Raw genomic sequence first — 14,229 nt, forward strand, 5'->3', positions numbered from 1 at the left:
GTAGTATTGAAGTTCCTCAGACACTTTACCCCTAAATGAGAGAGAGGCCCTGAGACTTGTTGACTCTGTTGCTCTAGAGATGGATAATGATCCTTCCTCTGCCTGTCACATTTGCACAGTCGGACATTAATTAGAGCATCTGGGGAGAATTACACAACCAAGCCTGTTACCTCACATAGCAGAACTAGTAAGTTCTGAATTTGGCATTACCTTTGTGCCACTGCTCCAGAGAAAATTGTTTGGCCTGGAGACGGTTAATTTCCACAGTCCCCAGAAGCATTTCTTCTATCCCGCTTCTCTTGGCTGTGTCCTGGAAGACTGGGGTTTTGCCAAATTGGTTGAGTTAATGGATATAAATTACTACCTATCTCCTTCTCATATCTTTCATGCCATAATTACATGATATTATATGATGCATGATATGATATGGTCCCGGTTTGGTTTATAACCAAATATATAACCGGCTTACCAACCCGGTTTGGTTCGTAAGCAGAGCCGGTCATCATTTAGCAGAAATTTTCCTTGCAGGGTGAGCGATGAGAACCCTGGGTGCGTCATCTAAGCCACCAAGCAAAAATCTTGTTTTCCATTTAGAAAGTGTGAGGTCGCCTGTCAAAGAAGGGACTAGGATGTGAAGGGTATTTGGAATAATTCCCCAAACATAAACAGAGAAGAGTAGATCTCCCCTTTCCTTCAGCAAGAGTCCTAAACTAAACCAGATCAGAAGAAGCAGAGAAACAAACAGAGACAGGGTATAATTTCTGACTTTGACAAATAACAGAGAGAAAGCCGAAGTCAGGGAGCTGCTGTGATACAATTATTTGTTAGGTTACGAATAAATCAAGGGCTAAGGTATTCTTTTCTGTCCATGTAAACTTTCAGCTCACCTTCATGTGGTATTTTTCTGTTTTTAAGAGCTCATGCTTCTTTCTTTCTGTCTGTCCCCTCCCTTATATGTTTCTCATTACATACAGCAGGACTTATGATTTGCTATTTGTAATTTTGACTATATCTTTCATAGAGTACTCATTGCTAATATTTCAGGATTTGGAAAAGAAAACTTTGCATTATTTTCCACCAGCTGATTTATGAACATAACTGAACTGAGATAATGTATATATTTTAAGGATTTTATTTACTTATTTGACACAGAGAGAAAATATGTGAGCACAAGCAGGGGGAGCAACAGGCAGTGGGAGAGGGAGAAGCAGACTCCCTGCTGAGCAGGGAGCCTGATGCGGGGCTTGATCCTAGAACCCTGGGATCATGTCCTGAGCCAAAGGCAGATGCTTAACTGACTAAGCCACCTAGACACCCCTAAATTGAGAGAGAAATTTTAGCACAAGAACTCAGTGGATGCTTTTGTGCTCAGTGCATGTTAGATATTATTTTTGTGGTTGTTTTTATGTACTTATTGGACAACACTGGAAGGGAAACTTCTCTTTATCATTGAGGATAAAACTGTGCCAAGATATTTTAAAAATCGCTAAGTACAAATTTATTTAGGTATTTTTCTTGCCTTCCAAAGAGAACCTTGTTTTGTAGTGCCTTTTAAAATTTCTATTCCCTTACTACTCCCAAATTAATTGGTTGTTGATGAAATAATAACATTCACCCCTGAACTAATGCTTTGCTGAGTAGACCACATTTTGCCTTCACGTTGGTCCAGAACAGACTCCCTAAGTATTTAGTGGAAGCCGAAGGGATGGTGTTTTATCAATAAGTGAGATTTCCTTGTGAGTCATCCCACTGATGACCTTTCTTGTACTGACAGGACAACAGTCTCCCGAGAATGACAACACCATCAAGGACCTGCTCCCAGAAGACGCTGGGATTGACCACCAGACCGTCCACCAGCTGATTACAGTGCTCATGAAGTTTATGGCCAAGGATGAAAGCAGCGCTGAGTCAGACATCAGCAGCGCGAAGGCCTTCAACACGGTCAAGCGGCACCTGTACGTCTTGCTCGGCTATGACCAACAGGAAGGTTGCTTCATGATTGCACCTCAAAAAATGCGCCTGTCAACTTGCTTTAATGCATTTATTGCAGGAATTGCCCAAGTAAGTGTAAGCTTCCAGGAGTCAGATCGTTAAGGTTTTGGTAGAAGTAAGTCATTAAATTCCATTTAGCCAACCTAGGTTCTGTGTAAAGGTTTGTGCAAGTGACTTTATTAGGAAGGCTCATGTGGAAGGGAATATAACATGAGGAAGACCAATAGGGAATATAGGGCTTTGGGGGTGGGAGGGGGTGAGTAGAATATACCTAACATGAAGTTTACCATTTTAACCATTTTTAAGTATGTAATTCAGTGGCTTGTAGGTATATCTGCATTATTATGTAACCGGAATCATTATCCATCTGTAGGATTTTTCATTATCCTAAACTGAAACTCTGCCTATTAAACAATAACAGAGTGTAGAGCTTCTGTTTGTGTTTTTTTTTTTTTTAAATCTTCTCTCCGTTTTGGCTTCAAGTGGAGAGCTAAGCTGATCGTGCAACTTTCTTCATGTCACGTTATCGTCATTGGCTTTGTACGTGTTTGCTTCTCCCATCCGCTGTCATTGACAGCGTGGTGTGCACTTACCATGCTTTAATTCTTAATTGCCCCCATGGTGGACACGCATGTTGCTTGGTCCCAGCTTCTTACCACTCCAGACAGCTAAGCAACGAACATCCTGCCCGTCCCCAGCACTGTGAAAATTCATTTGAGATATGAACGCAAGAGCAGAAGTGATGAGTTATTGGGTTTCTGTATGGCTAACTGGACCAGCGCTACGCCAGTCTGCAAAGGGTGTAGAACTTGAGGCTAGAGAGAAATCGATACGAATTTCAGCTCTGCCACTGTTATCATCTGTTGAGGCCTTAAGTATTCTCTGCTTCTTTGCTCTTTGGTAAAGACTTTTGTTTTGAAAGATTAGGGATGACACGTTGCCAAACATTTAATCAGTGCCTGTCTCATGGGAGGAGCTCAGTGAGGGTCTCTGTTACCAACTTGCTCAAATAGATTATAACATAATGAACACAGTAAGCCAAGTAGGAGCAAATCCGTACGTAGCAGTCTTTTGCTGGTGCTGGTGCTGGAGGGTTTACCACCCACACTCGGCGGCTTGCGGTGACGAGACGATGTGCCATCTCAGAGAGCAAACTTCCCTCCCTTCCTCCTTTTTCTCCTCACCTCTCTCTTTCTGTATTTACATTATGCATATTTATTTAATAAAGCAAAAAATTAAATTCAAATCTCCACGAAGCCCACAAAATGTTTCTTAGGAGATACCATATTGGTGTCAGTATGTTATTGCTGGCTCCCAAATTGATTATTTTCATTTGCACATATATACAGGTATACGTGTGTGCACACATTTTCTGTAGTAATGGGGTCGTATTACACATATTGATAAATATAGGTAACCTTTTTTAAGCCTACAATTGATTATGAAGTCAATCATGTTAATAAATTTGTATCATATGCCATTTAATGGCTACATAGTATCCTATTATCATACAAATAATCTTTCACTTAACGTATATTGTTGAACATGGAGGTTATTTTCAATTTAGGGTGACTATAAGGCTGGATATCTTTACGTATACATCTTGGAACAGTTGTCTGATTTTTTTCCTTAGGGTACATTTAGTTGCTATACTGTAGGCTATGTACTTTTCCTCACTTCTGAATAGATATTGGTGAATTGCCCTCCTGAAGGGGTGTGTTGAGTAATACTCTTGCCAGTGGCATTGGAGAATGCCCATTTCCCCCAGTGATGACCAATGGTAGGTGTTTTCATTGATACTAGTCTAATTCTAGTTACTAGTTCAATAGAACATTTTAGTAAAATATTGTTCCCCATGGATAATTTAGGAGATACATCAAATAATTAGATAATTAAGTGGATAAAATGATTTTAACTGGCGAGGTTCTTTTATTTCTTGTAAAGTTTAACTTTTCTCCCTTTAGGGTCACTGGCCATTACAGTTCACATTTTGTGAGATGCCTTTTCCAGCTTGTGCCTGTTGTTTGGATGGGTCATATTTTCCTTTAGGCTTATGGGTGTTCTCTGTAGTTTTCCTTCAGTTATTAATATTTTTCCTATTTCAGGTAATGGACTATAACATTAACCTGGGAAAACACCTTCTCCCCTTGGTGGTTCAGGTGCTCAAATACTGCTCTTGTCCTCAACTACGGCATTATTTCCAACAGCCACCTCGTTGTTCCCTCTGGTCCCTAAAACCTCACATCCGGCAGATGTGGTTAAAGGCCTTGCTTGTCATCCTTTACAAGGTGAGTTCCAGCGGTCACTCCTTTTTGGGCTAGAATCATTCTCTTAGAGAGGAGAACACTTAAGGGATCTGAACTGAGAATTTTGTAGGAGAGTAATCTGACCTTCACGGGACAAATCAGGATACATAAAATTAGCATTGAGGAGTAAAGGGACATTGGAAAATCAATAGCAACAGAGACCACTCCGGCATATGTTATGAGCTGTAGGAGATTGAGATCAACAATCTGTGTTTATGCTCAGCATCTCATATTTTATCTGTGTATGAATTATAATCTCAGAAAGCAAAGAAGATATTTAAAATTATATTCCTATGCCAGATGTTTATGCCAGGTAGTTTTCTTAAAAGGAATTGTAACTGCGAACTGGGCATTCCTTGCTGTCCGTGGTTTAGTGCAAGAGGAAGGAACCACAGTCCCTTGTCCCAATAAGGCCATGATAAAAATTTCTGGTTTTGCTTCTCGGTATATTCTCTTCATCCCCAAGAAATACCAAGGAAAGTATCTAGCAAGATCACGTGGAAAAACTTACCCTTCAGAATAACCATTTGTATTTTTCTCCCTCCATTTTCTTGAGCAGTATCCGTACCGAGACTGTGATATCAGCAAGGTCCTGCTGCATCTGATTCACATAACCGTCAATACGCTCAACGCTCAGTATCACAGCTGCAAGCCGCATGCCGCGGCGGGGCCTCTGTACAGTGACAACAGTAACGTAAGCAGATACAGCGAGAAAGAAAAAGGTACTTTACATGCCTCAATTCCATCCCGAACTTAGCTTGAATACGTGATACAATTCTGTACGATGTTTTTCTTAGGAGATAACAGAGTGCCCCCAGATATCATTCTGGAATCAAAAAAATCACCTCCGGCTTCATTAATGTTCCAACTTTCCCATGAGTGCCACTGCCTTAATTTTTTAAATGAGCATTCGAAAGAAATAGTTGGTATGCTTCTGAACCCCATTTCATAAGAAATGTTTTGTTAAAAAAAAAATGTGTGCTGTTTGGTTAAGGAGCCTTTGTAAGCCTTTCCCTGTGTGTTGCAAGCGTCTTGCTTTGGGCGATGAAATAAATAAAGTTTCCGCTGGCACTTGGTGGAGCCATGATTTTGTCGTCTCTAGTTTGCTCCTGAACTTGGTGTAGAGTCCAAATTTGCTGAATTGCTTCTTCTTAACTTCCTCGGTCAATAAGAAAATGATTTAAGGCAACTGAGAGGACATTTTTTTCTGCATAGGTTTAAATTATTTCCAGTATCAACACTTTTTATATCGATAGCTTTTCTGCAAAGGAGGCAGGTGAATAAAACGTTAGATAGAGTAAAATCCCAGCCTGGATGTTTTCAGGTGAGAGCTGAAAACCAAGGTGTGTATCTTTAGTGTAAGTCACAAGTCTAGCCTTGTAAAAGGTGACATCATCTAGTCCAATCCTGGGAGAAAGCCAAACACCCCACGACCCTTTGTGGAGTTCTGACTTGGTAGGACTGCTCTGGAAATATCTCACTAGGGATAGATTGGAGCTAGTGTTCATGTAGTTCTAGAAGGTCCAAGAAACTGGCCATAGATGGAACTGTAAGTTCTGGTACCATTCAGATCCTTTCTGAAGAGTATCTTGTCTCCCAGCTTAGGTCCCAGTTTTTGGAAAATAGGATAGATTCTGTTAAACTCTAGATATCCTCAGTCCGGGCTCAGTGTCTGGGTGAGTCTCAGATGAGCCTTTCTGAAGGGGAGGAGCCATCCTGAAGTCCTTTTATCTCTCCTTCAGGACATTTTGAGAACTATTTCAAAATCATGTCTTGAAAGTCACGTAACTCTTTTCTTGAAAAACTATTTTTCAAAAGGGACTATTTCCTTTTCTTTAAGGACATAAAGAAAGAAAACATTACTGTGTTGTATCTCCCTAGAAACATGGGAACTTAATAGGTTTTGTCATCATTGCAGAAGTTTCAGCAGGGATTTTGTATCATTTTGATCATTAACACTCATTTTTCTTTTTAATTTGACTAAGACAAGACTAGTAGGATCACTTTATTTATCGTCTGCTGCTTCAGATTTCACCTAATTTAGAGTCTTGTGTTTAGGACAGGATCAGTCCTTGAAATCTGGCTCTCCCCTTGTATTCCCTGAGTACTCAAGAAATCTTACGTAGTTGTCATCACGCCTGAGCGTCATTTTGTCATATAGGTAGACATCAAATAGGCCACATGATTTCAGTGATAGTCACCTTGAATAATAGGTTAATTCCATTTACTGTGGTATGAAGTGCATTTCTGTAGCCTTTTATTTATTGATTTATTTTTTAATTGCTGCTTTGTACAGGGTTTTGGTCTTTCCAAAGGATGAGAGGAAAACATTTACTAAGTGACCTCTGTGGGTTGCAACATAGCAACCCCTTCCTCACGAATGTGTTTTTGGGTTTATCTTTGGTTTAAAAGTGGCCCAAATCGGGATAAAAGAGCACACAGCAGGAATCTCGCTAGGCACTCTACGTGACGGGCTTGTGTACGGAGCTTCGGGACCCTCAGAGTCAGAGAATCTTTCTGGGGTGCGTGATAGTTGCACACGGCAAACACCACAGAGGAGGATCTTAACTCTAATAGGGGAGAATGTTATTTTCTGTTTTCTTTTTCCTTCGTTTACTCTTTCAGTCCATAATCATTTGTGGAGCTTTTGAAACGACCAGTGGCTTTTCTAAGCTTTTTCTGTGTGTTGTGTGTTTCATTGCCAAATGTAGAGTACAGTATTTTGCATTCACAAAGTATAAGGTGCATGTACTCTTAGGCTGTGTCTATGCCAGTTCTCACGTCCCAGGAAGGTATAAATCTATTTTTAGAATTTTTATTTTTGTTTAATTTTCCCTTGCCAAATTAGCCTGAGAATTCACCCAAAGCGGGCATGTTCAAAGAGCGTGCAGCAGATCCCCGAAATGTGTGTGTTACCCAATTTTAAGAGCACTGGAAAAATCCCCCCAACCCCCCAGAGGCCCTCTTGGAATATCGAGATGCCTCTCTTGAAAATGCTGCCAGTGGTCACACGGAAAACGAGAGGCAGCCTCGTAACAGGTTGCTCTGTCAACATTCGGATAATTGGACAAGCGGATGAAATACCAAAGCCATGGCCAGAACTTGAGCTGGTGTAGAAACCAGCCCAGACTGTGTTCCCTCACGCTTTCACTGAAATGCTTGTGTAGATACAGCCTAAGAGAGAGTAACCTCCCAAGTGTAATTTTGACTTTCTCTCCCCAATTAGAAGAAGATAGTGTTTTTGATGAATCTGATATTCATGATACACCTACTGGACCCTGCAATAAAGAGTCTCAAACTTTTTTTGCAAGATTGAAAAGGATAGGCGGCAGCAAAACCGTGAAATATCAGCCGGTTGAGATGAATGTGCAGAGAAGTATGAATTTTTTCCTCTTAGTAATTTTATGCAGAAATGTTGTACTCTACCGTTTGTTTGGGGTGAAATCTTGATTTTATTATGTTACTACACATTTTAATACCGTTGATTTTATATATATGTATGCACAAACAGTATATATATATCCACACTTATATATATACGTGACTTGACAGATACATCATTAACGTCATGATTGTCTGAGAGGGCCATTGCTTGATTTGATTTGTTGCAAAATGTTTGCTTCTCTTCCACACAATTTGAATACCGTTTCCCAGATCTGCCTCAGCCCCAAAGCGGTCCCCCTCTCCCGTGCACACGTGAATAGAGCTGAGGAATCCCGAAGCCTGATTTTGGAAATAAGATCTTAAATTGCCATTTCGGGTTCTCTCATTCCAGAGTTTTCTGGGTTTTTGAAATGAGAAGGAACTTTCCAAAATGCTTGGCCAAAGAGTCACTCTTCCCTCCCGTTGGAGCTGGGATTGTAATCATGATTTATGCCAGTCGTGTGCCCAAGTAGGAGGGGGGAAAACGTGGTGGCATCTCCAAGTAAAATAGTACTAGCTCTTTCTGTTTCAATCAGGTGAGATAGAGCCGGCTGATTATAGAGAGACGGGTGCATTACAAGACAGCATTCTACACTGTGTGAGAGAAGAAAGCGTTCAGAAAAAAAAGCTGCGGTCTTTAAAACAAAAATCTCTTGATATAGGGAATGCAGACTCCCTCTTGTTTACATTAGACGAGCACCGAAGGAAGTCCTGCATAGACCGGTGTGACCTAGATAAGCCTCCTGCCCATGCTGCTTATGTCATGCAGAGACATGACCATGGACGTCCCAGACAGAACTCTGCTGCGAGGCCTGATGACCCTGAAGGCCCCGAGAACCCAGCGGCGGAAAGTTTCCAAGAAACCCGCAGGCCTGTGATCCCCGAAGTCAGGTTAAACTGCATGGAGACGTTTGAGGTCAAAGTGGATTCTCCGCTCAAGCCTGCTCCCAAGGAGGATTTAGACCTGATAGATTTGTCCTCTGACTCCACCTCTGGGCCTGAAAAGCACTCGGTGCTCTCCACGTCTGACAGCGACTCTCTTGTGTTCGAGTCTCTTCCCCCGCTCCGCATCGTAGAGAGCGATGAGGAAGAGGAGACCGGGGAGCCGGCAAGTGCTGGGGCCTCTGGTAAAAATGCTCCCTCCTCTCCCTCCCTCTGCAGCCCCCCCTCCGTCCTCAGCCTCAGCACAACGCCCCTCGTGCAAGTAAGTGTGGAGGATTGTTCCAAAGACTTCTCTTCCAAGGACTCAGGAAGTAACCAGTCAGCAGGTGCCACGGACTCCGCCCGTGTTATTCTGGAGGACCCCGCAGACTCTGAAGAACGTTCGAGACCGGAGGAGTCCCAGGACTTCTCCTGCGGCAGCCCTCTCACGCTTAAACAAAAGCGAGACCTCCTCCAGAAGTCCTGTGCCCTCCCAGAGGGGTCACTGGACGACAACCCCGAGCCCAGCTTCGAGGAGGAGAAGCCCGGCGGGCCAGTGCCAAGTTCAGGGGCAAAAACTGTCCTCCTCAAAGTCCCAGAGGATGCCGAGAACCCAGTGGAAAGTGAGAAGCCCGACACCAGCGCCGAGTCGGACACAGAACAGAATCCCGAGAGGAAGGCAGAAGAGGAGGGAGCTGAGGAGTCCGAATTCAAGATCCAGATTGTCCCCAGGCAGAGGAAACAGCGCAAGATTGCTGTCAGTGCCATCCAGAGAGAGTATCTGGACATCTCCTTCAACATTCTGGATAAGCTGGGAGAACAGAAAGACCCAGGTAAGCTCATCCCCCTTATTCCGCCCAGCCTCACGCGCAGGTTTGTGCATCTTTCTCATTCAGGACTCGGCACCGAGTATGCGTCGCGCTCTCTATCTTATAATGTCAGAGAGTGACATTATAATTGCCTCAGAGTCACTCCGAACCCATCCGCTTACTGCAGCGTGCTGGATTCAGATGTGGTTCTACAGGTTCCATAAACGTTTCCGTGTTTGTTGCTTTGCAACATTTAACGGTCCATTCTTGACCATCCTCGGCACTACGAGGCGGTGGCTAATTCTTATCAAACTAGCCCAGATACCATCTCAGCCCTCCTCAAACAGCAAAGTCATTCATTAATTTGAACTCTTTCTGCCTTCTTTGTGTCTCCACACTTTAGCCAACTTTGATACGTTGTCCAAAGAAGGGAACAAACATGAAGGGCTAAAATAAAGCAAAAATTGCTTGGAATGGTTAAGAATCGACTATAATCCTGTGGGGTTCATAGCAGATGACAGAATCTAACCAAATGTCAGCAGTCTGGTGGACATTGTGTGTCCAAAAAACCCTAGTTCCTACCTAGAACCTTATCCATGGGCACCGCCTGATGGCGAAGTTGTTACAGCTCATGGATTTCCTGCCTCAGCTCTCATTTCTCACCTTTCCTTGGAGGCATGGTTTTTAAAAAAGATAATTTGAAAAAGCAGCAAGCCGATAGCCCACCTCATCCTGAAACGGTCTTTTGCAGTATTCCCATGACGCTGATCTCAACACTTTGTGTCTCAGCTCAGATCTAAAGAAAAAGAAGACTATGATTCTTTAGAAAAAAATGACATTGTCTTGAAATGATCAGTGTAGTAGATGCATAGCCTGTGGGCTGCTGAGGACTGGCAAAGATCTTGGAGACTTGGAGACCTGTAGTGGAAAACCCATCCTTTTCTGTGAGAAGAGGCAGACGCTCTAAGGAAGTGATGTGTCCGGTCCCATGACCAGACGGTCACAGGGCCAGGACGATTGTCCTGATTCTAGTCCTTCCTCTCCCACTGCTCCACACAAAAGCAACTCCCAAGACAAGGGATTCAGCTCTTTTACTTGCCCCAGGCATTCCCTGAGAGTTTCAGCAGCTCTCTCCCTCCTAGCATTGAGCCGTGTACCTTGCAGGTGTTCTGGAAAAATCTGTTGAATGGATGTTAGTATATTTGGAAAAGGTCGTGCTCCAGCCAGGCAGGTGGGAGAAGAAGAACCTGGTGATAACAAAGTTTAAGACGGTTTCTAGGGAAACCGGAATACCTTTTTATGATTTAGAGCCAGGAAAATGTCTACGTATAGATGGAGAAGAGCACTGACCTCGAGACTCTAGAGGTCTGGAGGGTGGATACATAAGAAACCATCCAAGGTCTACAGAGTGGGTGTGTGCGGGATATAGGTCGTAGTGTGTGTGTGTGTGTGTGTGTGTGTGTGCACGCACACACACGTGTGTTGCTTCCTTTATCCATCGTTTGTCAGATTGTTCCCCAGGCTACCAGGGAAGAGATTGGTTTCCTATTAATACACTTGCTATCAGAACAAGAGGAAAGCATCTGATAATTATGATGTCTTTAACATGTTTATAATATATGTGATTCTGTCAGAATAGTTTTGTATCTGTATCTGTCCCAGCTCTCACAGACACACTGACTTACCGTCCCTCCCTCACTGATGCTGGAAGAAGGCCTGGCCTCAGAGGAAGACACAGGCCTCTCTAGACCCTCTTGTCTCTATCGCTAGAGTAAAGGGAGGCCCAGACAGCTACGACCTCTGGTCCTTCCGAACTCAGAGCCTTGCTGCTGCTGATTGCCTTGAGCCAAGAGGTCCAATTACACTGCACTTCCATCTGTTCATGTCAGTCCCTGAAGGAAGGCCCAGGTCATTCTTCTAACTTCCATAAGGCTGTGCATATCTCCTGTTCTGAACTTTCGTCCTACCTTACGCTAACTACTGAACTCTTCCTCTGTCCTTCATGAGCAAAATCCCATAAATGCTCTCATCTGATGACTCCTTTCACGCCCTAGTCTAGCGGAAACTCGGCTCTCCCCCAGGGACCCTGCTTTCCTCACTGCCTCGTGCCCTTGGGCTTGGGTGAGGGGTAGACCCCTTCCTTGCTCACCACTGCCCGTTTCAGACCATTCCCACGTTGTCTCTAAAAACATCCAGTTCTGGACACCTGAGTGGCTCAGTGGGTTAAGCCGCTGCTTTAGGCTCAGGTCATGATCTCAGGGTTCTGGGATCGAGCCCCGCATTGGGCTCTCTGCTCAGCAGGGAACCTGCTTCCTTCTCTCTCTTTCTGCCTGCCTCTCTGCCTACTTGGGATCTCTCTCTCTCTCTGTCAAATAAATAAATAAAATCTTAAAAAAAAAAATCCAGTTCTGAACCTCATACTACTGACCCCTGAGGACAATTATCTGGTGACAGTTTGACTCCTGGCTCTTTTTTCATTCTTGTCTAAACTGTTTCTGCCTGAATTCTTACTGATTCCAGTATTAGAGTAGACGACACTTCTGAAGCTCCAGCGTCTCAGTTCCTTGAACTCACCTTCTTTGGTGACTTTGTTTTTATCCTTCACCCTCCGTGATTCATTCCCGTGGTCATAACGCAGACCTTGTCTTTAGCAACAAGGGCAGCCTTTCCACAATGTCGTTCTCATGCCTCCCATCCTCTGATTTCCGTTTCCTCTCTCTCGGGACAGCTCTGTATTGTCCTTTCATGCACTTCCCTACTTTGCGCTTCCTCTCCTCTTCCTTCCTCATCAGCGAGTGTAGCCCTCCCTGCACCCTCTTGGCCTTTGCTCTTTCAGACCTGCTTGGCCAAACACACGCCTTGTCAGATCCACCTTTCCGTCTACCTGCATCTGCGCTTGTCCGGCGATTGTGAGTGGGGAGAGTCACATAACAATATTGACTGGTCTCATTTTAAATTCATGACCATAAATCTCAGCTGGCCTTAAACTGAAATCTTAAACTACCTGGCCACAATACTATATTTCCCTGGTGCATTCCCATTTCCATTCTCCTGAGTGACTATTTCACGGCTACTTGTCTTTCCAAACTTCTGATAACTCTTCTTGTTTGACATAATCAGCAGAAATTTCCATAGCCTCCTATTACTCATCGGCTTGCCTTCCAGTATCTGCACTTGTACAGCTGGCTGGGGCTACAGGCGAACTGTCTAGTTTTGCTGTTTACAGCCAGCTTTTTCACATGTTGACAAGATTCCATTTCTCTTACCTACTCAGGGATATAGGCCCAGAAATTCTCCCTTCTTTCTCTCCCAACCCCTGTTATTCACCCCCCACAAGGTATTCTTGACTTGAGCATATGAACATGATTTTATTTCTCTCTTTAAAAAAGTTCTAGGGCGCCTGGGTGGCTCAGTGGGTTAAAGCCTCTGCCTTCGGCTCAGGTCATGATCTCAGGGTCCTGGGATCGAGCCCTACATCGGGCTCTCTGCTCAGCAGGGAGCCTGCTTCCCTTCCTCTCTCTGCCTGCCTCTCTGCCTGCTTGTGGTCTCTGTCAAATAAATAAGTAAAATCATAAAAAAAAAAAAAAGTTCTAGATCCTGATTCTTCCAAGTATCTCATTTTGCTCCTCCCCTCTTAGCAAAACGTATTAAACAGTTGCCTATACAATCATTATCTCCAATTTTCTCCCATTCTATTCTTTCTAAAAAGAATTCATCATTCCTAAAAGTTTTCATCTCCAGTGGTTTGCCCAAACATCACTTGTCAAGGTGCCCAATGACCTCCAGCAGTCGGTACTTAGCTCTTATCTCCTCACTTAGCTTGGCTTCCTGGATACCTTACTCTCTTGGTTTTCTGCTTATTCAGTGGTCACTCTTTCTAAATCTCTTGTTGGTTCCTCCTTATCTCTCTAAGGAGGGAGTGTCCTAGGGTCTCATTCCTCTCTCTACACTCACTGGGATGATCTCACTCACTGGGTGATCTCATCTGGTTTTATGATTTTACATATTGTCTGTATGCTGAGACAACTCTCTCAGTTGCCTACTACTGGAATAATGCTGTGTAACAAGCACAACATCTTAAGAACATGTAACGGTAAGTCCATTTGGTCACTGTATTGGCTAATCTAGGCTGAGCTGGGGTGGGTGGCCAACCTCCCTGGAACCCCTGAAGCCTGGGAATATCTTCTCATGGTGATGGCAAAGGCACAAGAGAGCAAGTCTAATCGTACGGGCACTTTTCAAGCCTTTGGTCGTGGTATGCCTGTAAACATTTCCTTAGCCAAAACAAATCACCTGGCCAAACCCAAAGTCAAGAGGGAAATATATCCTGCCTCTTATGAGAGGGGAACTTCTAGGTCATGTGGCAAAGGGCATGGATTCAGGGAGGGGTGAAGAATTGGAGCTGTGTCTATCAAGTATTACATGGGATGTGCTCATTATAAAAAGCTATCTGCTGTTTATCTGAAATCAAGTTTTAACTGGGCATCCTCCATTTCGTCTGATCACCTTAATCTACCTTCAAAATATATCCAGAATCTGGTTTCCTCCTACTTTATCTCTCGCTTCCACTCTGCTCTGAGCCCCCACACCTCTCACCGGGTCAGTGATCATAGCTTCCTAACTGGTCCCCTGCCTGCATCCTATCTTCCCAACACAGCAGCTAGGGTGACCCTTTAAGACACGAGACGATAGCATTCCTCTGATTAAAACTCCCAGTTGGTTCCCCATTTCTTTCATAGTAAAAACTCAGGTCCTTGATATTTCTGGAGTGCTCTGTG

The 14,229-nt window shown here is 43.7% G+C and overlaps 1 protein-coding gene across 7 annotated transcripts in view; it reads left to right on the plus strand.

Annotated features, from left to right (window-relative positions):
• Positions 1–14,229, plus strand: part of UNC79 (unc-79 homolog, NALCN channel complex subunit) — a 237,087-nt gene that overhangs the window by 149,377 nt on the left and 73,481 nt on the right. For 4 of the 7 annotated variants that reach the window (XM_045073063.1, XM_045073065.1, XM_045073076.1 and 1 more), the window contains 5 exons: positions 1,775–2,061; positions 4,098–4,280; positions 4,858–5,020; positions 7,525–7,674; positions 8,258–9,475. In XM_045073063.1, coding sequence (XP_044928998.1) covers positions 1,775–2,061; positions 4,098–4,280; positions 4,858–5,020; positions 7,525–7,674; positions 8,258–9,475 — 2,001 coding nt within the window. The remainder of the gene's footprint in view (positions 1–1,774; positions 2,062–4,097; positions 4,281–4,857; positions 5,021–7,524; positions 7,675–8,257; positions 9,476–14,229) is intronic. The other 3 variants (XM_045073073.1, XM_045073079.1, XM_045073086.1) reach the window with 1 other exon arrangement.

The sequence above is a fragment of the Mustela putorius genome, unplaced genomic scaffold (genome assembly GCF_011764305.1).
Source record: "Mustela putorius furo isolate JIRA1106 unplaced genomic scaffold, ASM1176430v1.1 tig00000129_pilon_pilon_pilon, whole genome shotgun sequence".
Classification (NCBI taxonomy): Eukaryota; Metazoa; Chordata; class Mammalia; order Carnivora; family Mustelidae; genus Mustela; species Mustela putorius.